Raw genomic sequence first — 27,432 nt, 5'->3', positions numbered from 1 at the left:
TCGGGCACGCTGCGCGACGTCAGGGCGCGCGGCGCCGCCGCCAGCTGACTGCTCACCCCCGGAAGTGATGCGGGAGGGGGAGGCAGTCTCGCAGGGAGCCGCGGAGGTGAGTGAATTGGACCATGTCTCTTCCCGTCCGCGCCGGGCTGCGGGCGCCGCGGGCGGGGGGACGGTGGCGGGAGCGGCGCGGGGCTTGGCCCGGCTCGGCCGGCGGCGCGGGGTGCGGGGCTCGGCCGGCAGCCTCGGCGGTGGCGGGGGCCGCCGCTCTGCCCCTCAGCCCCGCCAGGGCCAGTTGGGCGCTGGGGGCCCCGCGCCGCCGCCGCTGCCCCCTCACGGCGGGGCCCCCCGAGCCGCAGCCCGCCCGGCCCTCGGGGCTGGCAGCCGCCGGGACGGCCCCGCGGTACCGGCGTGCCCGGCTAGGAGCCGGAGCCTCCCCCGGTGCTAGCGGCGCGGGGCGATCCCCGTCCGGGTGCTTCCACGGGTGGTGTTTATCGGGTCCCGCTCCGCAGGCGCGTAGCGCCGGGTGCCGCCGAGGCCAGCCGGCCCGTCGCTGACCCCCGTGCCCCAGGTAGCGGTGGTGCCTCGCTTCGGGTTTTTTTTTTTTTTTTGTCTTATTTTTGTGCTCTGGTGGGTGCCATCGCGGGGGTCCTGAAGCGTTTCTGACAACCGCCCCTCGGCGGGCAGCAGCGCGTCCCCTCCGGGGCTGCGGAGCCCGGCTGCTTTGTTCGGGTGCTCGTCGTGCCCAGCCGCTACACGTGTGCGTTCCTGGTGTTGTCAGGAAAAAGAGGGGTAGAATGTGGAGCAGTTTATTTCCAAAGTAGTTCTTGTAATCTGAATGTACCACCTTTTGCACAGCCACTTTTCTTCTGACTTAAGCTTTCACTCCCTCTCCCGAAGCACGTTTTACCCTTCCTGTGAAAGCTGCAGTCTGCTCTGATCACTCTTTGGGGCTCTGGTGGTACTAATAAGCCACACGTAACAACTTAAATTGTAACTTGCATAATCAACGTTTCAAGCAAATATTGGTTGAAAGAATATGTCTTTCGTATTAGTGCTGTGGCTGCTGGAAAGAATCATTGATTATCTTTTAAATAGTTAACACTGCTGATACGCTGTCCTTCAAAATGATAACTGAACTGTCTGATGCCAAGTATTGGAATACAGCATTGATCCGCAGCTGGTAACTTTTTTTTAAATGATAACGTCTGCCACATAATTTAAAGGGGTAATAGGTTAAGTGCTCTGAAAAAAGGGGTGTCTCAGTGCAAACCAAAAGCACAGAGCTGCCTTACCTTTCGAACATTACAGACAGGCCGCACTGGCAGTTGCAGTTTTGCTGCACAGTCTGAATTTTTTGGTAGAACAGTTGATCAAAATACATCTATTCTGAACATGTTCTTATTGTCTGTTTAAGAGCCTCTTTGTTAAACAGTTAATGTAGAACTATGGTATTAGTGTTTTATTTGGGCTAGCAATGGGAAGAGAGAATGTCTGAGTACTGGTGTTTCTCCAGTGCATCTGAACGCTGATGCATGTTTCTCTGCTAAAGATAACCCCAGAAAAGGAAACATAGTCCCTTGGTTAAGGCTGCATGTGAAAGTAAGAGATTTCACTTCATGTTCTGGTCAGTTCGGTAGTTTGTCTTTAAAATCTTATGCTTTCCCCACACAGGTGTGTGTGTTAGTGCTCAGTGGAAAACCTTTATAGCCCTTTACATGAAAGCAACACCAGCCTAGAGCAAAGATTTCCTGCACATCAGCAGAAAAAGGAGAGCTTGTGATCTGTGTTGAATTAGTTCAGATTCACAAAGTACAACTGGCTTTACAAACTTACTGCAAATATCAGCTCTTGTAATGATTTCTAAAGTTCTGATTATTTCCTAATAGCAAGTTCTATGCAGACATGAATTGATTATAATCCTTAAGCAATTTTACAAAACTATTAATGGAGAACTTACAGCTTTGATACTGCTTGGCTGCTCAATGGGATGCACTTGAAGTTGCTTTCATCTTGAGAATGATAGCCTGCAATATGATCTGCCAATCTGCTCCTGGATCTTTAAGGCTGAGTTAGGTGCCTTCTCTGCCAGTTTCTTGCTTTATTTTGGTGTTGAACTTTGTCATGTTCATAACAAATCCTAGCTGATTTGCGTCAGTAGTTCTAATAATTTGTTGATCTTGGAAATCCATTGATAATTACATCTTGCTTCCATTTAGTGTGGATTATATTAAAAAAAGGTGATCAGATGAAATTAAGGGGTGGCTTTGAAACAAAACTAAGAACAGCTCTTTGGAAGACCTTAATTGAAATCACGTTAAAGAAGTATGTATTGAGCAAGAGGGGCTGCCAGACAGTTTGCCAGACTTCTGAGACAAAGGGACTTGTTCTGACAAATTGTGTGTGGATGAGGCAGAGGCTTGGTTCTGCTGCTTGCTTTAGTTCAGCTGAAGGAATAGGAAAAAATCCTGTGTTGTGTGTGTATGTGTATTGAGGCAGGGGACTATAAAGTAGATGGAAAGGGGGTGGAAGAATGGGGGATAGGCATGACTCTTCTAAGCTTTGCCTTTCCTCATGGCAGAAAACGATGTGAAGGTGGTTTGGATATAAAGAAATGCACAGCTGCAAGTCGGTAGGAGTGCGAGTCCCCCAGTACTGCTCAGAACTGTCACTCACTGTAGCACTTGGTCTTCTTATGGTGTGGTGGGTAAGTGTTGATAAATTTAATTTGGAGCCTCGGAGTGCTATAAAACCCATCTTCAGTTTGTAGGAACTTGAGAAGAGCAGAAACAATGTTATTGTTCCATTAGGTACATGGGTCTGTAGTGGTGAATGTAACAGGAAAACTCTGCTCTGAGTAAGAAGAGGCTGTAAAAATAAAGGCATGGGATGTTAGAAAAACAGTCCTTTCCTTCATCCTTGTTCTTAAAAATAAAGAAGGAGCTGAAGATTGGTAGCCAGCATTCTTGGAGACTGAAAGAACAATCTGTAAACACTTGAGGGATTTGGTAGTCACAAGAAGATAAGAGGGAACCCCCATAACAGCCTTCATCAGAATTCCTCAACCCGGCTCCTTCTCTCTGGCTGCTTCTTCCTAGGGGTCTGCATGTTATCTCGCCGGCTTCCTTTCCTTTATTTGCCTCTGACTAATAGGCTTTGTCTTCTGGTTACTGGAAGTCTAATAATTTCTTTTGTCTCTTCCCGCTTCCTCCTTTTAAAAATACTAGATTAAATGGCTGTAATGTTTTGCAGATTATCTGCATTGGTGACACGCATTAATTGTATACTTGACTCTAAGTTATTCAGCAGTAATGACATAGTAACTTCACTCGAAACAATGGTAATTTCGTGGCAAATGTTCAAGGCAAATGTTGCCTTTTGGTGAAGAGCCAGCTGCAATTTACCCCCTGTAAACATATGACGTGAGTAAACTGTCTGTGCTAGTTTTCTCAGTGTCTTCTATACAGTAAGTTGTCTCAAGTGTGTCTTTTGAAACAGTCAGCTATCTCGTTATTTCTTTTTTTTTCTCTCTCTTGCTTTTGACTCTAGTTTGAGTCAGGTAATTACAGATCTGGGTTGAAGCCTTCCCAGGGAGTGATCAGAAAAGCCAAGCCTTGCAGATGTGCTCCCGTCGTTCACTTGTACCTCGACTTCACCCTTTCATGAAAAGGTTTTGTGGAACTGCTCAGCTGTCGGTAACTGGCTGTGGGTGAGCAAGTCTGAGAGCCCCAGGGGTGATGGTGGTTGGCAAACTGAAGGGGAGCTCTGCTTTCCCTTGCGCAAATGCCAATATTCTTTAAAGGTGACCTAAGGAGGCTCTCCCTGTCACATGTGGCCTTGGTGTGAGAGTTTGGTGATGTTTTTACTTTCTGATCTCAGTGTTAACCAGAACAGAGCAAGTAGGAGAAGAGAAAATCAGCCAAAGCTTCTTGCATAAAAGATAATCTGAGAACTAACCAATTTAGATTCATTATGTCTCCATTGTATCCATGAGTCTTGGGGGACAGCTCTCTCTAGTCCAATGATCTGCATCTTGAAGGAAGCAGAAAATCTGGATTTTAGGTAAGGATTATTTAACTGCAATATTTCACTACTAGAAGAGTGACAGTTAGGGGACTACTTAGTTGTAAGTATTAAAGAGTTCTTTCATGGAAGTAGGAATACTTTAGAGAAACCAACGAAAGCATAGGTGGTGAGACAGGATTCCAGTAAAGAGAATGAGCTAGTATAATCTTCTGGTGTCTCAGAAAGAATAATTATAAATGCTGTTCTGTCTGTGACATCTGTTTTGTGAAAGACAAAACTTACTTAGCAAAATGTGAGAATGCTGTTACTGACCTCCCGTCACAGTTTGTTACTCCCAGAAAGTCAGACTGCCAAAGACAGTGTGACAGTCGTAGTTATTTGTTGTCTCACTTTTCCTATTTAGTGAACATAAGTGGTTTTTTTAAAACCAAAAGGATTATGTGCTCCAGAAAAATACTAGAGTCCTATTTTTGCATCCTGGTAGTAGCAGAAAATGACAGTTTTTAATTTGTACTCTGAAATTTTTTAGTGTAATGCAACTTTCCTTCTGCAACTTTGAAACATCTAAAGCAGTCTTATCCTTTTGTTTTAAAATTGAGAGGGAGGGAGAAAAATCATCTTAACGCCTATGATTGTGGGAGGCGTGTGTAGCTTAGTAATAGACTCACAAACAGAAATGTCCTAGAACTTGGTTTTGGTCGTATGCTGACTGTTCAATATTTTCATTACAGATGAGTCTGTACAGAAAGCCTTGAGTACTCTGGATCAGCACATAAATGGGCGGTCTGGAAATGCCAAAGGTCTGATGTATACCAGCTTCAAGCACGGTTACCTGTGCTTGGAGTTAGTGATTATGTCTCATGAGGCACAGGATAGATACTACACACCTTAAGTCTCTTGTGAGACTCAGGACATTAAGTGAAATCAAAGATATGTGAAAACTTATTAACAAAATGTGTGTGTTGGTTGAAGCTGCCACCAGATTTCTCAAGGAGAGCCAAGAGCCTTTGTTAGAACTGATGACCCAAGTTCAAGTACTCAAAGGAGCTTCTTTTAAGCAGTTGATACAGTTAACATCTAAATACTGCAGAATCCTTTGTACAGTGTAAAGTGTTAGCGGTGTTCGCTGTAGTAAGGAAGTCAGGACTCAAATCAGTAGAGAGAACTAGGGTCTCTGCAGGTGGCTTTGTGTATTTTCTGCAATCAGTTTAAAAATCCAAGCATATGCTCTTAAAGCACTTTCAGCTGTCAGTCCTTTCACTTAGAACAATTCTTTTTACATAACTTAAATATGATTCCAGTATTTACGTGGTCAGCTGGTAATGAAGTTCCTACACAACTGCCTGAAATGAGTGATTCTTTTGGCTGGCGGCCTGTAAGCTGTGTTACACTCCCGAGATGGCTAGCGGGCCTTCTGTAAACTCCTTATGAGCATCTGCTGCCAGGAGTGATCTTATGAGGTGGTCTGGCTCTTGTCTTTAGACTTGTCCCTTCACTGCCCTGTTAGGCGGCTGTATGGGTCACGGTTCCCACCGCTGCTTTGAAATATGCTGGAGATGAGACACTGTTAACCAGAGCTGCTGCGAGAACTTTCTTCTTTTGTGTGATTAGTGTGGTTTTCTCCATTGTTGGGAGCAGTAAGAAATATAAAGTTATTCACTTAGTACAGTTAGTTTAAAGCATATCTTATTATTACAGGAATCACTTGATGTCACTGAATTATATTCATCTGAACACAACGTACGAAGGTGCCTTGGCTGCTTCAAGGTGAAGTCTGCTCGCTGAACTTGGTGGAAAAGCAAATCTGTGCACACTTAGCTCAATTTAAAAGTAAATGTTTTTTTTCCATGGCAGAGTGGATTGTAGACCAAGGTGGTTTTTCAAAGTTATTCTGGTTTGGCTGTGGGATAGTTGCAGTTTTCTGTAGATTAATTTACGGAATTGACTGAGACAAAGTAAGATAAATATTTGTAGTGCAGCTATTTTCAGATGCTTACAGCGGGATCCATCTGTGCAAAATATCTGAGGGTTATGGTTTCTGTTGGTCCCCTAGTCTGCAGTTTTGCTGTAGAGATGTGAACCGGTTGTGTCTGAGCATAGAGCAGCTCTTCCCTTGGCACGCGCTGCTTTAATTATTGATAGTACATACTGAGGCGCCAAAGGTCTATCACGCTGTGCAAAAGTTACAGCGTACCCTGGAAAATCCTGAAGGATTTTTCTTTTACAATCCTTTGCACGTTAAAGGGGAAAAAACCTACAAACCCTCATTAGGTGATGATTTGCTTTTTTGTAAGTGGTGGACCTTCAGAGTTGTATGGCCTTTGACAAGGATCTCGGGAGAGAGGGGAGATTGATAGTTTTTAAATGGATGGAGATTAATTGCTCAGTGACTGAATCAGTGAAATAAACAAGTTTGTTCGTGTCTAAGTATGTACGAGGTAGGGAATGGGATAGAATCTGGTTGGGGTTCTCGTTTCACCTTTACTGAGAACTCATGGCGTGATCTTGAACAGCCATGTCGTTTGGCTGTCTTGATTTCCCCTCTACCCATTGCCTTGCTCATAGCCCAAATAGACTTCTCAAAAGAAGGACTGCTGTTGTGTGAATTAGTTCATTAATTTATTTACATTACAGAAGCACCTGAAGGCACCCTTCTAGGATTATATGCTCTTTAGGTAACTGGACTTCGGTTTGCTCTGTGAAAATACAATAGTCCTAATAAATCATTCCACCCACCTAATAAAGTAGGATGAAGCACATAGTAGGAGAGGATTTAAAACTTTTTAATGGGGCCAAGTGGAAAAGACAATGAGAAGTAATTGGTAAGTAAGGTATTTTGTGGTTAGAGAGTGTAAAAGAAAGGGAGGGATTCAAGGATGATGCACATGTGTCTGCTGAAAAAGCTGCTTAAGCAATGTGTCTTCCATGAGAAAAAGTAGTAAGGTGCCTTTACTCTCTCTTTCCCTATCATTTTTCACATTATTATTCATTTTTTTCTTAAGCTAACCTTGTATAGTTAGTTGCACACAGTGAACTGCAGATCTGAAACATCTGTTCTATTTTTTCCAAGACTACTTGTTGCAGTTTGAACACGAAGTGTGGTGTCGTGCCCTGTGTTCTTAGTAAGGTGCTTTTCAAGAGCGCAGAAAGCAGGTTTCTTCTGCCCAGAGTCTTGAATGGAAAAATCCCCCTTGATATCCCAGCCCTGGACTTGAAGTGACAGCACACCACATCAAGATGCAGTTGTTTAAGAGATTTTTGCCTCATTTTTGGTGACTTTGGAGCTTCTTCTAGGAAGAGATTTGGTGGTGGTAGCTCTGGTTCTTGGCACTGAGAGCTGGCCCAGCATTATGGACTGTAGGCATGGCGAAGCCGTTTCTGAATCTATTGTTACTTGCATTTCTTTTAGATATTTTTGTACCTGCCCCTCTCTTCCCTTCCTAACAAGTTAAGCCTTTCCAGTATGGTCTTTCTCAAACAAGTCCACGTCTCATTTGAGACAAAGTATTCAGCCTTCTGACATACATGTTGTTGGGCTAGTAACCGCTTGGTTTTCCCATTGACTGCATTTAGCCTTCTGCCGAGTGGCAGCCAAAACTCTGCAGGGTCCCTTTTCGTGTGCCTGTATGACTGGCTTCTACTCTGAGACACGTGTGTTCTGCAGAGACAAACTTTACCCAGTGTGATCAGATTTCTGAATACTCCGCTTTGTTTCCAAAGCTCAAAGTGAGGTTAATCAGAAATAGTTCGTTAGCCTGACAAACTAATAATTCATTTTTAACTAATTGCAGCAGGACTTTCCTGCTTTTAGACTTCCTCTTAAGTAACTTTGCATAAATGTATTTCTGCAGCAGAGGTGCGGAGCAGATCTGTGTGAGATTGGTGCTCAATTAGGGATGTGGTGAGGTGTCTTCTGTGCCCATTGTGCTGGAGTCAGAGTGCTTTTGCTGAGAAAGTTTCATTGCAGGTTATGACTTGAAGTAAGCAGTTTCCCTAACGTGATGGCTTTGCTGACCGAAGCTTCATTTATGATTCAACACTTCTGCACCAAGTGCTTTGGTGCTGTAGTATGAAACTCTGAACTGCACAGTAAAACCTTCCACATGCAGAGTTGATCCTCTCAATTTCTGCCTGCTGAAGAGGGAAACGATATTGCTAATTCTTCACTGATTCCCCACAGAAAAGCAAAGAAAGTTGCCTTTTGTGAGAACGCTGTAACAGCTCCTACCCCTGGAAAAGCTGCTGAGGACAAGTGACAAGGGCGATAGCGGCTTTGGCGCTGCAGTGGGATCCTCTGTGCACTGGTGCTCAGGAGAGCCAAAGTCACAGGGGGGAGTCAGACACAGGTGCAAAAGGAGGCAGGTGAGCAAAACAAAGGTCTCCATAATCCTGAGGGTGCACACCATTTACTTACTTATTTTCCCAGTGGACTGCTGAATGGGATTGCTAACGAATGATGCAGGCTGTTTTCTGAGTTACTGTAGCGTGATGCTCCTGCCACACCAGCAAGGGAGGATGTTTTGGGGTCGTGGCATACGGCTGTACCTTGTAAGCCTGACCCAAGGGCTGAATTAAAACCTGTGCCAGAAAAGTGTTGATGCTGCTTTCCACCCCTGCCACAGTCACCTTGTGTGATTTAGGATGAAGTCGCCCACAACGCATTGCTGTGCTATGATAGCCTTTAAATACAGACTTGAAGAGCTTGATTTTTTAACTGCTAACTCATCCTGACTTTTTATTCCACATTTCATAATTGTGTTGTCTCAGAACTTTACACTTGCTACTACATTAAGAATTAAAAAAAGGTGAAATGGGCAACTTGGTAGAATAAAAGTAGTAAGAACGGGAGAAGAATTGTAGCTGGCGGTTCTAACAGATGTTAAAATTTCAGGCTCTGTGTGTGTGTACAGGTCAGCCAATGTGGAAACTACTTCAAACAATCTGAAAAAAGTCTGGCTATTGCTGGGTAGGGCTGAACTCGATCAGATTCAGCTTCTTTTAAACTTGAAATAAGCATTTGCTTCCACTATGTGCTGTAGTCAACTGGAAATGTAGATATTTCTTCCAAAGAAATACAAATCTGTTTATGCAACAAACTAACTACTTTTCAAAGTTGCCATGACAATGGTTCCTCAAATGCGAAGTGTAAGATGTTGCCTCTCCTCTATTTAAGCAGGGTTCTGGGAGGATGAGGCTGCACAGCCCTGTCCCTCCTGTGTCTTCTTTCCTCCCCTGATGATTTATAAAAGGAATTATTTAGTTGCAGGGGACCAAAAGAAATTAACACAGAAGTGTCAGATGTTACATTTTCTTAAATTCTTGAATTTCGTGGCATGCTATGGTCAAATAGAAAGAAATCCAAGCTAGTCTTCCACTGCGAGAGAGGCAGGAGCCCTGTTCCCATACTCATTCAAGCTGGCTGGTGGCTGTGCACCCACACAGGGCAGCCCTTCAGCAGGAGTGTGTGCTCAAAGAGCTGGGAGCCATTGCGGGGGGACAAAAGGGTTGTTTGTAAGATGAGGTTTGGAAGCAGAGGATATAAATTCAGAGAGAAGTAGGCTTTTTGGAGTATCTATCTCAAAAGTAAATGCCTAAAAATGGTTCAGCGGAGATATGGTTTTGCTCTGTGTGTGTGTATTACGGGCGAAAGTACCACTCCACAGTTTCTAGGGGTTTTGAAGTGGTTTGGATGCCTGTTTCCCTGTGCTTACACTGTTTTTAAAAGCTTTGATCTGAACTAGGTTTTATTTGTTGTTCAAATTTGTCCTAATCTGCGTATAGGACTCAAGTTTGGGGAAAATTCAACTTATGTGGAGATTGGCATGTGCGATAAGAACTTGTTTCATCGTTGTCTTTCTACATCCATTCCCTGCTTTCTACTGAAGAAAGCACTGAACAAGCTATGTTCCCCCTTGTTTCCTAAGAAGTAGGTCTCTTGTAAAAAGTAAGTATGCAGAAAGGCAGCTTTGATCACCTGTCTGCTCCCTAGATGTACTAAGAGCTGTAAAAACAAGACATTTTAGTGTTTCTGTTAGTATGGTAGAGCAGAGGAGCTTTGCCAGAGCTTTGTGTATTTTTTCCCAGATCAGATACAAAGAGAGGTGTTGACCAGGTGCTGCAGTTGTAGCTCTTGCTACACAAACCAGACATACCTTTGTCTGTCATCTTCTCTTCAGAGCTTCGTAGTTATATAGCAGAGCTGGGAAATGAAGAGAAGTTGAGTCAACTCAACTGAACATGGGAAAACAAACATGGAAAAGAATGTGCTAGAGAATGAAAAGAGAGAAGTGCTTTCTAGACCCAAATTATGCTTTGCTGGGTAGCAGCTGTCTGGCATTCACAGATTAAACAGCCGCTTAGCTAACATGCATTGACAATGATAGCATGTCCTCTGTTTTGCTTCGAGTGCATGAAATGAGGAATTAACTCTCCCCTGCTGAAAGCCATAAAAGTCTCCAGAAGTGTGCGTTTACTCCTAACAAACATTTGAACTTGTCTGTTGTATTCAGTACCTGGTCTATGCCTTATATGACAATGCAGAGTTAGTGGCATTAATGATACTTTATAAGTCAAGAAGTAAAGTAGTTTTATAAAATTACTCTCTCAACAAATGGATTTTGGCTATGAAATGTTTTATTAAATGCGTAGTTGCTTCTGAGTGATTTAGTGCATTTCATGGTTTTCATGGTCTCTTCTAAATGTAAAGACTTGTGTGGTCCTTTTGTCTTACAGCATTCCATGTGGAACCCAGGGAGCCTGAAGGAGGCTGTGAAAGCTAGTGGAATGATTCCCTGTGTAGCTGAAACTATGTAAGTACTAGAAGTTTGCTTACACGATCGCTTGCCCAGCATCAGCTGTTAGAGCAGCGATTGCTTCTGGTTCGGCAGTCGCAATGATCCTCTTGTGCCACCCCAAAGGAACGCTGTATATATCCGTTCAGAGCTGGGAAAAGATGCAGCACTCATGATGCTGTTCCCTACTCTCAGCTATTTTCGAAGTCATATCTCCCTGTCCACTAAAAGGTAGATAATGCATAGTGAAATTCTGTGAAGTTCTTTCGGCCTCTGCCCAAGTGTTTGCAAAAAGTTGAGGCTGGGTTGAGGCTTAGTTAGGTTCTAGCAATGTTATCTTTGCCTTAGCTAATGAACTGCTACTTGGGCAGGGATTTAATGGTTGGCTGAGCTGTGTCCCCTTTTGTTACGAGATTTCCTAAACTTGTCTTTGAGGTGTTCTTGAATATATGGGGTATTTTTTCCCCTCCTCTCTTGATATTTTATGTGTTTTGAAACTCATTGTAAATACCTTCTGATGCAACACTTCATTAAACGGCATAAGGCTTGGCTGTGTTTTGTTATTCTCTGGATGTATCCAATAATTTCTATTACTACAATAATGTTAGTCATTAAAGAAAAATACAGGGTTACTTAAATACCTCCTTTGCATCTTCTCCTGCAAGCTCTCCTCCACTTCAGTTCTGCTGTTTTCAATTGTGCCATGGTGTGCTTGTAAGACAGAGTTATTACTGAGTCACTTTGTTATTTTGCTCCCTTCAAATCTTGGGTTACGTGTGGTCTGGTCACTTGAAAATTGAGAGAAACTAATTTCCACACCACCTCCCCGCCCCCCCCCCCCCCCCCCCCCAACAAAATCCACCACCAACCATTAACAAGGTCTTTCCAATCTTCTATAGGTTTTGTTTCATGTATTGGGCAATATGGTTCTACACATCCGTTGGTCTCAGAGGGTTGCTTTCCTTTAACTGGCTGTGGTCACCAGTACTAGTCTTCCTGTGTTTCCAGTTGCTGACTCCCTTCTAGAAAGGACCAGAGAACATCCTTGTTGATCTCTGCTTTGCAGTTTCTGTTATGTGGAAGATGGCTTCCTGGGCATCTTAGTGATTCATATTTACTGTAGGTTGTTGCTCAATACTCGTCTGAGTAATCCAGCTTCTTTGGGAGTCCTGCATCCTGTAGCGCTGAGTGCGTTCCAGCCTTAGTCCGGAATTTTGATCGGTTTTAGTAGAATGGCAAAACCAGTGGTCAGCCCTGCCTTTTGTGTCTCATTGCTACGTTGTACAAGCCTGTTAGAGTAATTTTGCTCTTGGGAACTGACCCTTCTGGGAATTGGGGCTTTGCCACCAATCCAGTATAACCTTTGGGTACACGAGAACTTTATACTTGTAGTTCCTGATCCAGCTGGGAGAAACATCTCTGCACGTCCTTGTGCTCACTTAACTGTAATCGGCGTGACCTAGGCGTGACATTTGCTTTGCTCTACATTAAACGAGTAGCTCTGTTCGCTTTCCTGAGTGCTTTTTCATACTCCTTGAACACCCAGTTCAGTGCAGCTCCTGATGCTGCAATTGGATCCTCTCTCCAGCCTTCCTTAACAAAAGGGCCGTGTTCTCCCACTTGTTTCTGTCTCCTTCTGAGGCTCTTGTTCCTTTCATGCCTTGAAACCTGAGTCATGTAGGAAGCGGAGGTGACTAGTAAGTGAAGTGGATCCAGCTCAGTGAAGGCATTTTATAACAGGGTAACTGATGGAGGGCCAAAAGACTTGTCTCTTACAAAACCAGATACGTGCATGAACTGCCAGCGGATGCAGTCTGACTTTTTTTTTTCCAAGCTGGTTTTGCTATTTTTGGGGTAGAATGCTTCGAAGTATCTGGCACGTGGCATCAAGTTTCATGTAGTAGAAAAGTGAGGAATTGCAGCAACTGTACTTCAGTACCTTCTAGTGTTTGTTCCCAACGAGTAGGATTGTGCTCTGAAAACCTCCTCGGCAGGGAGGAGGAAGGAAGAAGTCGGTTACTGCAGGGAAGAGCAGTGCTGGCAGAGCCCAGGCAGGGGCTGTTCGGGAGCAGCCGTCAGCTCCTCGTCAGGCAAGTAGGTTTGGAGTGGCAGAAAATGTGTTTGTTGGAGGGGTACGCTGCGGGGGCTGGGGTTAACTTGCACCCCATGAATGTTACTGTGCTTTCCAGTGGGTTTCGGATACAGCTGTCAGGACACTTCCTCACATACAGGTGTTTAATAATGCTGGCTGACCTTCCCCCTGTGTATTGTAGTGCTGTCTTTTCATGACAGCAAATGACAATAAACCCTGTCTGTTTCATCATACTGGTGAGGTCACTTTGTAGACTTCAGTATCAGATTAATCATCATTAATACAAGTTGTTGCTCAGGAAGCGTGACAGCATGAATCACTTGTGTTAGGAAAATTTATGGACAGAGTATGTAAGTTAGTCTTGCAAACTGTCTTTTTTTTTTAACTTTAAATTGGGATTACTAAATTAAATTGGATTTGTCCATTATTCTGCATGTGATTTGACTACTACCAGCTACTTTAGAGGAAAGTACCAGTCACTAATAGGCAGCTGTTCTTTAACCTGCCCATAGGGAGAAGCTGTTCCGGATCCCCAACAGCTAATAATTGCTGTTATGTGCTTGAGCAGAAAGTTTTATAAGCTAGCTAAACTCTACTTTAATACTAGTTTTTACCCGTTTTTTTTATTCTGTTCCTTTACTTGCATGCTTCTCTTTAAAGAAAAACTTAGCTAAAGTAGTGCTAGCTGCCTTTGAGAAACTGGTGGAAGAACAAGAATTAGCGTAGATTGAGCATTTTAATTCTGATGGATTTAAAGGGGAAAACAACAAAAAAAAAGGCGGCTGGTATCTGGGAGTTAATGACTAAGTGGTAATTTACACTGCCTAATAATATCCTGTTTTTGTGTAATGAAAAAATGACTGGTGTAGACGGGGAAGATGATGTTGCTCAGACACATGGCAGCACAGGAACCAGTGCCAGGCTGTTCACAAAGAGCTGTGAAGTACTAAGGACCGTGAAACTGTCTTTTGGGTTGTTTATGTGGAAATGCATATTTTAATGAATCCTTTAAAATACAAATGAATAAGAAATTATTATTGAATACGTTAAATTGAACTTTACTTGCCTATAAAAACGATGCTACAAAGTTCGTCTTTAAAGCAGTTTGATGAAAGGATGTAGCAGACGGTTGTTCTTTCTGCTCTTAAAAATAGGTTTCTGTTAGTTTTGTTTGTGGGTTATGGGCTTAAAAAAAAGGGAGTGGGGAGGGGAAGGGAAGCCAGGTAGGTGAAACTGGCATCTTGGCTGTTATACTGGCAAAAATATGTTGGTTTTTTTTTTTCTTGAAACTGCATATGATTTCTGGAGAGTTCATCTGCACTTGGTGCTGCTGTTCCAAGCTGGTTTACAGCTTAAAACAGGGGTTTGGTCTCATAAGAGCTTTACCCAAGAAAGAATACAGAAAACTGACATGACATCTGTTTTATTTCTTTGTTTTAATTTTTCTTTCTTGTTCTAATTGTGTAACCTGGAAGCAGTAAACAAACACAAGATGAACCCAGTTTTTATGTTTGAGGCTTTTGCCTAACTGACAGCAGAGATGAAATGCAAATAAGTGTGTAAAGGAGGAATATGATAAGCAATTGCTTTCTTGGAGTTGATGTTTCTGAGAAATGGACTGTCCACAGCGTGGCTGCATGCTGATAGGATAGTGTCAGAGTGGTAGTTTGGTTTTAGTGGGGAAAACTGAAGAAACCTTTTCTGTGGCTAAAATATCTTTCCCAAATATGCAAGGCTTTAACTTGTGATTTATAAAAACAGAGTATGGTGAAATCATTTTGGCATTTAAAAAAAAAAAATAAAACAAAAAAACCCTGAACTGGAATTACTACTACTTATCTGCACATGTGTCAGTCTGAAAAACTGTCATTAAAAAGGCCCCCTCCTCCTGTCTCTATTACCTGAAGGGAGAAGCCCACTTGAAACAATGAATAGTTCCCAAACACCATCTTGCATGAAAAGTGAGTGCTGTGTCCTTTCTGCAAACATGCTCCGTGTATGTTTTAAGAACAAAAATCTGGATTCCAAACTCTGTTTAAAAAACTGAACCCACAACTTCCCCTCCCGCAAAAAAAAAAAAAATCCCCCCAAAACCCCTTTTGCCCATTGGCTGAAGGTACAGGCTAAATCTAATGCTTAAGTCTCTGCCAGATTGTCCCACAGTGTCCCCATCCCCCCCAGTGCTTTGTTTCAGTGTTTAATATTCTATATATAAAATGTGGGTATACTTTTAAAAACCATTTCCTTTAAAATATTTCTGGGTTAGAGTAGTCTGTCTTGATGAAGTCTGTACATGAATCAACCTCTTTGTAACCTATGTTACAGTAAGAATTTTAGGAATTTCCTTTATTAGGGCCCGTTAGTATACTGCAGCCACTGAGTGAGCTGCATTTATTTCTAGGTAAAACAGCCTGAAATTGCCTGAAATTTATGGCATATGCCAACCTTCTGTACACTACTCCTTTTCAGTACGCCAAACTTAAATATCCTGAAGTCGGTCTCTTACTGGCCAATGTTATCCCACATTTAATACTTCTAATATTCGTTGTGGAGAAACAGCAATTTGACTCTGAAACTGTTTTTCAGGTTAGTTGACTGCCGCTAATGGCATGGTGAGATGTGTTGAAGAGCAGCTGCGAGGGTGTCCGACAGCAAGGGGACCGCTCTAGAACCTGGGCTTGCAACATCATGGGCCAGTGTGTCACAAAGTGCAAGAATCCTTCTTCTACCCTTGGCAGCAAAAATGGGGAAAGGGAATCCAGCAGCAAGTCACATAGTAAGAGAAGTGCAGTCCACCAAAGATGACCATGGTTCAGCTTGCGGGAAGTCTTCAGGAGATATACTTGTGAATGGGACAAAGAAAACGGACGCTGCTGTAGAGTCTAGTCAGCCTCCAATGTTTTCTGGAGATACAAAGAAAGACTCTGTTTCCAGTGCAGAAGAATCTTCGCTCCAAAGGATCGGGGAGTTATTTAGGAGGTATAAGGATGAACGGGAAGATGCCATACTGGAAGAAGGAATGGAACGATTTTGCAATGACCTCTGTGTTGATCCCACTGAATTTAAAGTGCTAGTTTTGGCTTGGAAATTCCAGGCTGCTACCATGTGCAAATTTACAAGGTTAGTTCTAGTAGAACTTGTAATTATTTTCATATGTTAAAGTATATCCTGTCATCTGTATGTTGGAGAGACAGCCTCATTAGCTTCACGTACTTATTTCTTCTAACACTTGCATTTTGATCAAATTAATTCCTACCACTGCAGAAGGTAAGCTTTGTATTGTCCTCTTTTCCCCTTTCCCTCACAGCGGGTTTCAGAACCGAAAATACGTTTTTGGACATTATGCTGCTGCTGCTGAACAGTGTAGTGAGATTCTGTGGGCATTCATTTTTTCTTAATTTACCGAAAGAAGTTTTACTGTGTCCAGCATTATCTTGGTGTTGAGATTGGACACTGAAATTAATTTTCACTTTAAAGTAATGTGAGATTCCTTAGTAACTGCTACCGAGTCTGTTATTGTTCTGTGAAAGAATGACAGACTGCTTCCTAAGAATTGTTCCTGCCCAACCAGTGTTACACTTAATGTCTTTTTTCAAGAGTAACCCTGTTAAAGCACAGAGAGGGGAGGAAACACAAGGTTTTTGACACTGGTAGCTATTTTATACTGGCTGAGAAGTGACTGGTATTTGAAGTGCTGTCTGTCCTTCTGGACAAGGGGGTCAGTCAGCAGGCTTACAGCATGTGTGATGCTACTGGAAACGACAGAACGGCTAAAACTTACCAGGAAAACAAAAAAAACAACAAAACAGCCCAACCCCAAAACTACAACAGCCCCCGCAACTTGGTTATCAATGTCCAGGTAAGAGCAAGTAGAGACTTCCTACAGGGACTTGCTGAGAGAGAATGATATTTTAATTTTTGGTCTGTCTAGGTTGGTTTGAGTAATGCTACCTGTTTTTACCGAGCTCATAACTTTCAAAATTACTTTGGTGTTCTGAGCCTTGAACCAAGCCTCTGCGGTGCACTGAACACAGATAGCTTTTCCAGCATCTTCAGAGGCTTTGTGGATGTGGGTGTGTGTCAAATGGCTGAGTTACTCTGGAATGCAAATGTGGATTTACTGGAGGCTGACAGCACAGGTATTTGCTAACATGGTAAAGGAATTGCAAGTAGTGTCTGTGATTCTGCATGGCCACCGTGAGTTTTATTAACTTCATTTTGATTTTCTCGGAGAGGGCAAATATAGTGGTGAGAGGTTACCTTTGTTTAAGGGCACGCTCCTTGATGTGAGTGCTGATCAACTTCTTCCATCAAGGAAAGCAATGTGGTCTCCTGAGCGCTGCCCTGTCTCCTGTCTTCCGTCCAGGCTGTCCCGCATCAGAGTCTGCTGGCTTTGGTTAATATGGGCCGGTTATAGCACTTACTCCTGAGTGTTAGCAAAATCACAGCTAACCATCTACCCACTTGGCCATACTATTAGTAGGCTAATTGGTATAGGACTAGTGCTTCGAGCAGCATTTACACATTGTGTTGTGGCCTGTGCTGTGTGATGCCATGCTCTCTTCTCTCTTGGCAGATGCCTTCTCTGACCATTGCAGTTGGCACCCTTTTTATCTTGCAGGCTGAAAGAGCCACCAAAAACCACAAGAAAGCCACCAGTGAACTGCTCTGTCCCTTGAGAAGAGCTCACCCAGAGCACGGGCGTTTAGACATGGGCAATATCAGATCAAGCTGGTTTATATATGGTGCTTCAGTGCGTAAAAGTGGTGTTTTCAAACATTTGGCATTTCTTCTGTGGTAAATTTTACTCACTTTTTAATGTGAGAGGCACTGGATGTGGTTGTATTGAGTAGCGTCAGAGAGCCAGACAGCAAAATCTTTCAAATGCTAACAGTGCCCCAGCAGATCTGAGCGGTGTCTGTGGTTCCCCAAGCCATGAGGAACTTCTTGGAAACTTCTCTCTTCCCAGTATCTCCTGTTGCCAAGATCTTTTTGCCGCCTGGGCTGAGAGCACACCTTGTCTTGCCCAGATAACCCTCTTCCGATTTGGCGTAGCTGAACGGAGGTGGGAAGCGTTCAGTGCGGGAGGTCGGTGGGAAGCGCTCGCACTAATTTCTCTTCTCTCGCTTAATAGGAAGGAGTTTTTTGAAGGCTGCAGAGCAATAAACGCGGACAGCATTGACGGCATTTGTGCAAGGTTCCCCAGCCTCTTAAACGAAGCCAAGCAGGAAGATAAATTCAAGGATCTCTATCGTTTCACCTTCCAGTTCGGCCTGGACTCTGAAGAAGGACAGAGGTCACTACATCGGGAAATAGCCATTGCCCTTTGGAAATTAGTCTTCACCCAAAACAAGCCCCCATTTTGGACCAGTGGTTACACTTCCTAAGCGAGAACCCCTCAGGAATCAAGGGAATCTCCCGGGACACGTGGAACATGTTTCTAAATTTTACTCAGGTGATTGGACCGGACCTTAGCAACTACAGCGAGGACGAGGCCTGGCCGAGTCTCTTCGATACCTTTGTAGAGTGGGAAATGGAACGAAGGAAAAAGGAAGAGGAAACCAAATGTATTACGTCTTCGGACACAGAGGGCCTGTGTGCGGAGGAACAGACTTAGCAGCATCGAAGCAGCAGCAACAAAAGCAACCTGTTGCCCTTTGTGAAATGTAAACTCTGGATGTTTCTGGAAATTACCGAGGCTCCAGATTTTTCTACTTTACACCTTTTTCTGCCTTGTCTTTGAAAGGGCTCTAAAATGCTGTATCATGTTTTAGGCACTTTCTTAATTTTTGGTTATTCCTTTTACTCTTGCCCTGAAATATTTGACCCTGGCTACAAGTTAAGCGTTTTTTGGGTATGTTTTTTTAAGACTTCAGATTAGTATAAGTAAGTCTGATATTTCTTGCACAATGTAGATCTTTTTAGTTAGGTTAAATTAACATTGCTAAATTATACAGTGCCAGATTAAGTTTTTCATACTACATCTGTCAGGGCAGGTCTGTACTGTGTGTAGTGCTGTTTACATTGTTGAAATTTTAGGCTGTAATAATTTTAAGGTTTTATACCAATATGAACAGCAGTGTTAACTGTTAACTATAAATGCATTAATCCCCCCCCAGTAATAAGGCTCTAAAAAACAACATAAGCAACAGCTTTTTGTAATATGGCTAGTTCCCATTTTAAGCTAACTCTTAGTGAATGAGTCCAGATCATTCCTTTTTTTTGGAGTTTCAAACTAAATGTTGGGATTGTTTTATAAAATTACTGTACCTGTCAGTCAACTGAGTGGTAGATGACGATTTGTATCTAAATCTCTTACACATCATGTAATAAAAGAGCAGTACTACCTCAGTTTTATTGAAAGTGGACTTCTTGATGGACTTCCATTTTCTCTGGAAGTTGTATTTTTGTGGTTACATGAATATTTTTACTTGACTAAAAGAACCAAAGGTTCTGCTTCTTAAGTTTGCTAAAGATTGACAGAAGCAACACACAAACCCTAAGTCTTCAAGGAAAACTGTGGTATAATTCTGCTTTAATTTGTTTGATTTATACCTAAAGTATTATCTTACTTGTCTGGCAAGCACAGTACTTCTATGTAAGGAACTTTTGCATTAATATTGACAAACCAATTTTTTAAAACCCATGTTTAATTGCTAAATCACTGTTAATACTCCACACTTTCTGGAGCAACAATATTGGCATCTGATGACAAAGTGAATTCTTAATGTGTTCTTAGTGACAACAGTGTAGATGAGTCATTTTTAGACTGATTTGATAATATTTGGATAGGAGTCAATTTATTATTTTACAATGCCTGTATTGGGACTATTTGCCTGTTGAAACTGTTGTGACTTAAAGGGAGTTTTATTAACACTGGTTGAAACTTTTTTGGTTATTGATGCTACCTTTTTTAATTTTAGTACAACAACTTTTTTACACCTGTAAAAGGGATGATTGCCAAGGCTTTCTATAGAGCTAAGTACTGGCTTAATGAATTTCATACACTTCCATTACACACCTTTTATTTTAAGAGCTGCATTTCAGGATCATAAAATGGCTTCAACTAAAAAAAAACCTAAACCAAACCAAAAAAACCTGGACAGTCATCCATAGGATCTAACGGCTTTTGTGATATAAGGGTTTTAAAGCTAAAGGGAAACAGATTTGAAGTGGTGAGCTTGTCCGTGGCTCCAGGATGGCATGCGTGGCACATCTGCTGTGCCCCAGAGGGGTTCGCAGAGAGAGGAGGAGGATCTGCCTGAATTCTGTCCCTGGCTTTGCTGGTGTGCAGCCTATGCAATAGCTTGGGTCCGAGATCAGAAATCAGTAACAAAATGTGGGGATTGAAAACTGTTAAAAAGAACTGCCCAAGCCACAGATAGCATCTCTTCCATCTAATAAAAGGAGAGTTTGGTCCATGCTGCCTTTGCAGGCTCTTGCTGGGAGATGCCTTAAGCTGTGGAAAACAAATGTAGTTGTTCCAGATAACAGCAGAGTCTGTCCCTTTGCAGAAGGGAGCCCTGAACTTGGTGTATTATAGGTAAATATACCCAAAGCTTTGTCCTTGCTATTATACCCTTCCAAGCTACCGTGGCACAAGCACTGTTGGGCGGCAAAACCCTATTCTGATTTGGTGAGCAAAGCAGGCCAAAGTACTTGTGCTGGTACAATCGAATTTATGGCGAGACTTTTGCTGGTGCTGTTATTTTAAAAACAGAAAAAGATTTCCCCAACAGAGGCTGCTTTGTTAGTCGAAGTTCCACATGGAGACTGATTCGATAGTAAATGAAGGCTGTGTTTGTAAGTTTGAGACCATTCATTCAGCATTAAATGCTTTGTTCATCACTTCATTTTTTTTTTTTTTCCTAAAGGAAATTTAAAATGTCCAGAGTGTGAAAATGAGCTGTTCAGATGGATAGCCAGTGCGTGCACGCGCACACCCAGTCGTGGCAGTGGCTGCTCCTGATTTGTATGCTGAACTGCAGCAGCTCCAAAGGATGAGGGATAGAGCTCTTTAAGGCAGGCATTTGTCTTGTGGTCTGAATGTGGACTGCAGTAAGGAAATCAATCTGTAGCACATCCAGGCTTAGCCATTTTAGTGTATCAAATGTAATACAGCAGCTTTTTAAAAGACGGTGGCGGTGAATATAGAGGAAGGGAAAATCTTCTTTCCTCCTGGGGAAGGGACATCCAGTTCTCAGTGGCTGAAGTCCCGTGTTTTCCATACGAGAGGACAGCTGTGCTCTTGTTCTGCTGCTTTCAGCCTAGAAGGAGCAACTCCACCTGTTGGGTAGAATACTTGTAAAAATAGCCAAATAATCTATCTGGCAAAGTACCATTTATTTTTAGCCTAACTTCAGTTTTTTAATTACCATTTACAGAATGCAAGCCAGACCTCTATCAGTTTTAAATTCCTGAACCAGGAGCTGAAGGTGCAACTCCTTGGCAGTGCTGAAAGCGAGAGAGGGCGTCAGACCTTCCCTTGGATTGCCCGGTCATTTTATGATCCTAAACAAGAATAGACTGTACCCTGTAATGCTGGTGGACCTGTGCGGGAGTGGGGTTTTGTACATGTTTCTTAGAAGTCTTTAACAATATTGGAGCCTCTGAAAATATGCTTGTCTAATGGTTAAACTGTGAATATCTGTGGAACAGGCCAAATATATTAATTCTTCATTTTTATATAATTTTGATCTTTATTGTGTAGGGCACAGGACCATAGTAAGCAGTGATGCTGCTGAAATCCTTGAAACCATTGCAACTATTTATTTTTTTTTTTAATTCGAGTATGCATTAGAAACTTCGATGCATGTAGTGAATCTGCTGCACCTTGGGATAAATAACTATAGCTAACTATATAGATAGTTTTAGTAATATACTGGAAGACTGGTCTGACATCCGCACTCTGTGGCATTTTATTGCCTTCCCTTATATGCAAAGAAATACAACTCACATAAACTTTACTCCCGAGTAATAAAATGCTGATCACCTACACTGTATTATAGTTTGCAACACCTTTAAAATTTGGCTCCTAGATCAGCTGGAGGCTCAGTTGTGCTAATTCTTACTTGAGTGGGTGAGTTTCTGAGGTCAAAGACTATTTATTGATTCAAGTAAGGATTTGAAAGATTTTGCCCATAGCTGACTATAAAACATGACTGAGGAAATTAATTGAAATTGAGCACTGAATTGTGAGTTTACTTGCTGCTGGTGCTATTCTATATGGTGAAATTTAGCTCTTTAATACTGTGCAATCGTAATGAAGGAACCCCAGGAAAAAGAAATGAAGGTGTGGCAGGTAGCAGGACATCAGACAGCTGAAGGCTGTGGCAGTTTGGGTGCCCCAGGACGAGTGCTGGCTTCCCCAGGCTGCCACGACTGATCTGCTCATGAATCAGCCTCTGAACCGCTGTAGCTTTTCAGCCAAGCACATCTAAGAGCATGCAACGAGTCCACCCTGCTCTGCTGATGAGTGAGTGACTCGGAGTTGGGCGCAAATAGATGCGGTCCCTCTTCCCAAGGGCAGCATGGCTGCCGGGTGGGGGGTTCGGAGTGCTGCGACGGCAGCAGCTTTGCCTCTGTGACTTTTATTTCATTCCTTGCGTGTCTGTCAGAGCCTGAAGAACCCGTGGATCCCAGGACAGGTACTAGCCTGTCACCTGTGGTTCCCAGACATGGCTACATGCTGACTAGCAACCTTAGTATTTTCATGACACTGTCAGCATAAGTATCTTCCTTACAGTTCTAAGCTTTGTTTCCAAAAAAAGCCCCAGCAAAGTTAAACACCACGTAGTTAATAACCACCTCAGTCATGATGTAATTTGTTAGCTGAGGTTACATCATTCCCATTCACTGGAAAATAATAGTCATTGTGAGTTTCTGGGTCTTGCAGCCTTGTGTTCTGCAGTGTGATCCTTTTTTAGAAGATCCTCAGTAAATTGGGCACCCAGTTCTTCCCCTGAGCTCACTCTGCTCGAAATGTGTGCATGTGAATTTAGCCTTTCATATTAAAAAGGAAGATACTTACCCTGAAACTCAAAATTCTTCAGGGTAGTATTTCAATATACAGCAAAACATATTTTTTTTCAAATAAGTACTGAAAGCTAAGTGTCTGCTTAAATTTTGCTGTGTGCAAACAGAACCACCAGTGTTAAAAGTTTTCTCTCTGGACTATTGAAGATTGAATCTTTGGTTTTATATTGTCAACTGAAGTGAAATACATGAGATTGTAAGACAGAAGGCTGTAAATCCTTCACCATGAAGTATATAGGTATCTCTACCTCTTGTTCTTAGACTTGAATAGTTTAAGGTTACCATCCTTTTCTCCCAGGGTTTTATGCCTGGATGAGTAATCTATTTTTTTTAATTGACACGAGTATTATCTATTTGCCATACTTTTTGGTGTACTGCTTTTAATCTGCATACAATTGACCCTTTGAAAGGGAGCCAAGTCAGGCTGCAAACGCGTTGGTCCTTCCGGGTGCTAGTCTTGGAGTGCAATAGAGTGACCGACTGGAGCTGCATCGCATGTGGCTCAGGGACTTCTGTCATCACACATCCTCTTCCCTGGTCGGGCTACCTGTGTTGACAGTAAATTGAGGATGGAGCAGCTGCTCCCCAGGAGGGAGCCATCAGCCTTTTCAATTGCCCTTGAAAAACTTTAGGAACCCACCTGATGCAGTGCCATGAGTGTATTTTTCTTTTGATGGAAAATACTGTGGTTTGTTCCACGTTGGACTGGACATGTGACACCCAGCAAAGATGGGAACCGCAGAAGTGTAAAGGCTACGCACGTCCTTTTCCTCCCTGAGGTCAGAATCTTGCTCAGGATATAAAACCCTTATGCTTGAGCAAAGCTGGAGCGTTCTCAAGTGTATTGGAGATGCCGGAGTGGCTTCAGTGCTCAGTTGTACTCATTAATGCCTTCAGGCGGTGTCTCTTTGTCATGCAGCACATCTGTGTCCCTTCCTTTCCTCCCCCAAAGAAAACTACAACAGAAATACTGTCCTTGCAAATCCCAAGTAGATGCTATGCTGGAGCAACTGTTGCTACAAGATTCTTCTTCCAGTTTGAGGGCTGCTTTTGGGGTGTGACCTCTTGCACTATGCGTACAGGCACGTATTTCCAGAGAACGGGGGGCGTGTGAGACGATAGGTAAAAGGAGCATGAACGTACTAGTCCTGCTAATAGCTTGCCTTAAATCACTGACGTTACAGCAATTCCTCGCTACTGCTGCAATCCTCAGTCTTTCTGTAGTTAGGTTTGAAAATCCAACAGGTTCTGGAGGTTATACAACTTTTTGTTATTTTTAAAAAGCTTCTATCTTTGCGTAATTGCACTCTTCAGATATGCCCTTTTTGGATAACGTGTCATTTCACACACAGACAGAAAAAAACATCCGTCTCCGATGTTCTTGCTGTAAAGTTGTGGCTTTTTTTCCCCCCCCTGTAAATTATATTTGGACTAAAGGTTGCCTACTGTTGAATCAGTGTGTTTACTTGAATGTTGCCATTTTATGCAGTTACAACAGCTGACTCTTGCTCTTCTCTGGGCCCACGAGAGGGGAGATCGTGTGACCAGAGGTGGCAAACCCGCACGGAGGATCAGTGGAGCTGAAGGCTGGCTGCTGCTGTTACACTCCCATATGTATTACATGTTAGAGGACTTCACTGAATACTGCTTAGTATTTTGAAGTTGTGACTTAAGTCACACTAATCATAGTTATCTTAAACATATGCTTGTTTTCTTATCTGTAAGTTTAAAACAGTCTTTTAAAAAGGAGATGAGCTGGCAGGAGCAGTTGGAGGGCCTCGTGCTGTTAGTTGTTGAGTAACTCGAGTTCTAAGAGACATGGATGCAACTGGCAGGATTAGGTCCTGACCCAACGCTACTGGGGTTTGTACTGGCCGGTCTTGAGGGCATGAAGCAACTGCAAGTCCTTGATAGGCTGCATGGAGGAGAAGGGTCAGCCTGGGAGAGCTGGTTGGTGCAGCTGGATTTCTTGGCGTCCTTGCTTGTGGATCTTGGCCTGAATTTAGCCTCGAGTCACCCTTTATGGAAGGAATGCGTTTTGATGGTGTGTTTGCTCCCAGAGATGTAACTAATTCTAACTAAGGAAATAACACGAGCACACCTTCGTGCGGCTTTCATTGACTCGCATGTGAATACAACTGGCTGGTCAAACTCTCAATTCCTCAGTGAACCAGCAAGGGTGGATAGGATCAAAGCTGCGGTTCTTTGTGTTGGGAGTGGTTTTTGCATTTTTGGACTTGCCCAAGAGATAGATAACCATGTACGATCCAATTTCTCACTCTGGGAAACGATGAATGTATTGCATGTCATGGAGCAGACTTGTGCTTCCTCTTTCAGACAGCAGTATCAGAAGTGCTGTGTAAATGTAATGCTTGAAAATGGCTGGAGTAAATTCTGTTTCATGTAGGATCTTTTTTTAAAGGGATGTGGCCAAATGTGAAACAATGATCTAGAGGAAACAGTGGGAGAAGTTCAAGATGACGCATCTACTGAGTCCTGTTTGGTTTGTAGTTTTACAGTTACTTTTCTTATATCAAATTTTGCTCACCGTTGTCGTCTGGAACAGAATGGAAACAGCATCCTATAGAATGTGCAATCTAAGGCACAACACAAATAGGTTGTGATAAGGTTGTCTTTACTTGATAGCAATCCTGAGTGCAATGGTTTTGTCGTGTCCCTTTTGGAAGAAAAGCATTAAGTGCAGTCTGAGATTTTTCTTTTCTTATAAGCAAAGCATTGGTTTGTCCATTACTGACTTCTTGTGGAATTTGTGCCAGATGTATATTAAATATTTTGGTGCTTTTTCTAATCTAAGCTGCCATTGATTTACCTGTGAGATTATTGTACTTCTGTATATTTAAATGACCCGTTCCTTAAGGAAAAAATAATCCTTTAGTCCCAATGTATCCTGACTACTGTAGCTTTGTAAATGTTCCAGAGCTTCTGGGTTTCCTGTATTTCCAGTAAGGTCTGAGGGGAAGGAGGGGAACAGCTACAGAAATCTAATCCACTGGAAAGGGAACTTGCACGTGGTTCTGTGCATTACTGAACAAATGAGTAACGTTTGTGGTGTTTACATAATGACACTGTGGTGTTCACTTTTTTGTGCTCGAGCTTTGTACAAAATGTCTTATTTAAAGCTGAAGTCCTTTTTACATTTTTAATTAAAAGGGGACAAATTAATTATTTTTTCATGCCTACAAATAGGACTCTTGCTAGTTTTATTTGTCATCTCCATACCTCCTCAAGCAGGAATCCTGGATGCTTACTAAATCCTGCCCAGTCCTTGCAGGGAGGTGACCACATCATTTTTAAGTGTGTAGAATGAAACTAGCTGTTTTGGTTTTTTTTAATTTTGCAGTGCAAGTGTCTACAACAAGGAGATGCTGGCTGTTAACATTTACAGGAGCGTGTTCTTACAGAGGGATGAGTGCTCAGGTCAGTCTGCCATTCGGCCCCTTCCACTGAGCTGCCTGACCCCGTGGTCTCTGCTGGGCTGGGGTCAGCAGCGGGGATGGGCAGTGCTGGGCGAAGGGACCTGACCAACTCCCTTTCATGTTTTGTACGAGCACTGACGTTGATGCTTACCCTCGTTTGCAATAGCTACAGCCAAAGAATGCCGGGCTCACTTGGAGTGGGTAAAGAACCTTTTTAAAAAGAAAAAAATTGGCTGCATTCATCTTGATTAATAATAGATTTCATTTCTGGAGTTTTGGAGGCTTTAAATTTAGGTACGAATGACACTGACGTGAGCATCTACTCCCCGCTCACGAGTGCTGCCTCAGGGCTAGTGCTGCATTTGCCTTTCTCTCCCTTGCCTTTATTTTTGCCTGCTCCTCCACACAGCGACTCCCAGCTTCTCCTACGTAAGCTGCTCTTTGCTCAAGAGCCCAGCGAAATGAACTTGGGGTTGGAAAGTAGGAGGGTGTAAATCATATATCATAAATATCATCTGTATTTAATAATTTCTGGAATAATAACTATTTCACCTTTATCTCAGCCTATTCTAATTCATATAAAGAAATCCTTCATCTCACGTTCAAACCTTAAAACAAACATTTCCTTTTTTCTTTTCTTTGAGTGCCGAAAGCTCTCCTAGGCATCCTCGTGCTTGCAAATTCCGTACGTCAACAGGAGATGCTCAGGCAGCCTTTATTTTAGGTGGCAATGGCTTGCAAAGAACAGGACTGAAGCTGTCAAGCTGCAAATCACTTCATCCTACTGCTGGCAGTGCGCTGAGTCTTATTGCTTCCAGCTCCCTGCTGACAGCGATGGTGTGTGACGTTAGCACAGACTGTGCTTTCCTTAAAATGGCCCTTGCCCCTCCCACAGCCACACTGTAACATCTCTTTTTTTCTTCTTTTTTTGTGTGCAAGGGGTGTGGGGGGTGGGCAGGGAGGGAGGAGAAAGTGGAGATTGTCCAAGAAGTATGAATCACCAATTCCTCCTTTCCATGGACTAAGTACAGTACTCCCCCGGAAAGGAGGCAGC

General features: G+C 42.8%; 1 protein-coding gene across 1 annotated transcript; it reads left to right on the top strand.

Moving 5' to 3' along the window:
- Positions 1-75: 75 nt before the first annotated feature.
- On the top strand, positions 76-26,078 carry DCUN1D3 (defective in cullin neddylation 1 domain containing 3). The gene is given in 7 exon segments (XM_068423274.1): positions 76-106; positions 8,204-8,385; positions 10,756-10,832; positions 15,493-15,702; positions 15,704-16,026; positions 18,041-18,264; positions 18,267-26,078. Coding segments are annotated over 4 exon segments (912 nt in total). The 5' UTR covers positions 76-106; positions 8,204-8,385; positions 10,756-10,832; positions 15,493-15,594; the 3' UTR covers positions 18,524-26,078.
- The last annotated feature ends 1,354 nt before the right edge of the window (positions 26,079-27,432 follow it).

The sequence above is a fragment of the Nyctibius grandis genome, chromosome Z (genome assembly GCF_013368605.1).
Source record: "Nyctibius grandis isolate bNycGra1 chromosome Z, bNycGra1.pri, whole genome shotgun sequence".
Taxonomy (NCBI): domain Eukaryota; kingdom Metazoa; phylum Chordata; class Aves; order Nyctibiiformes; family Nyctibiidae; genus Nyctibius; species Nyctibius grandis.
This window is presented reverse-complemented; position numbering and strand designations above follow the sequence as displayed.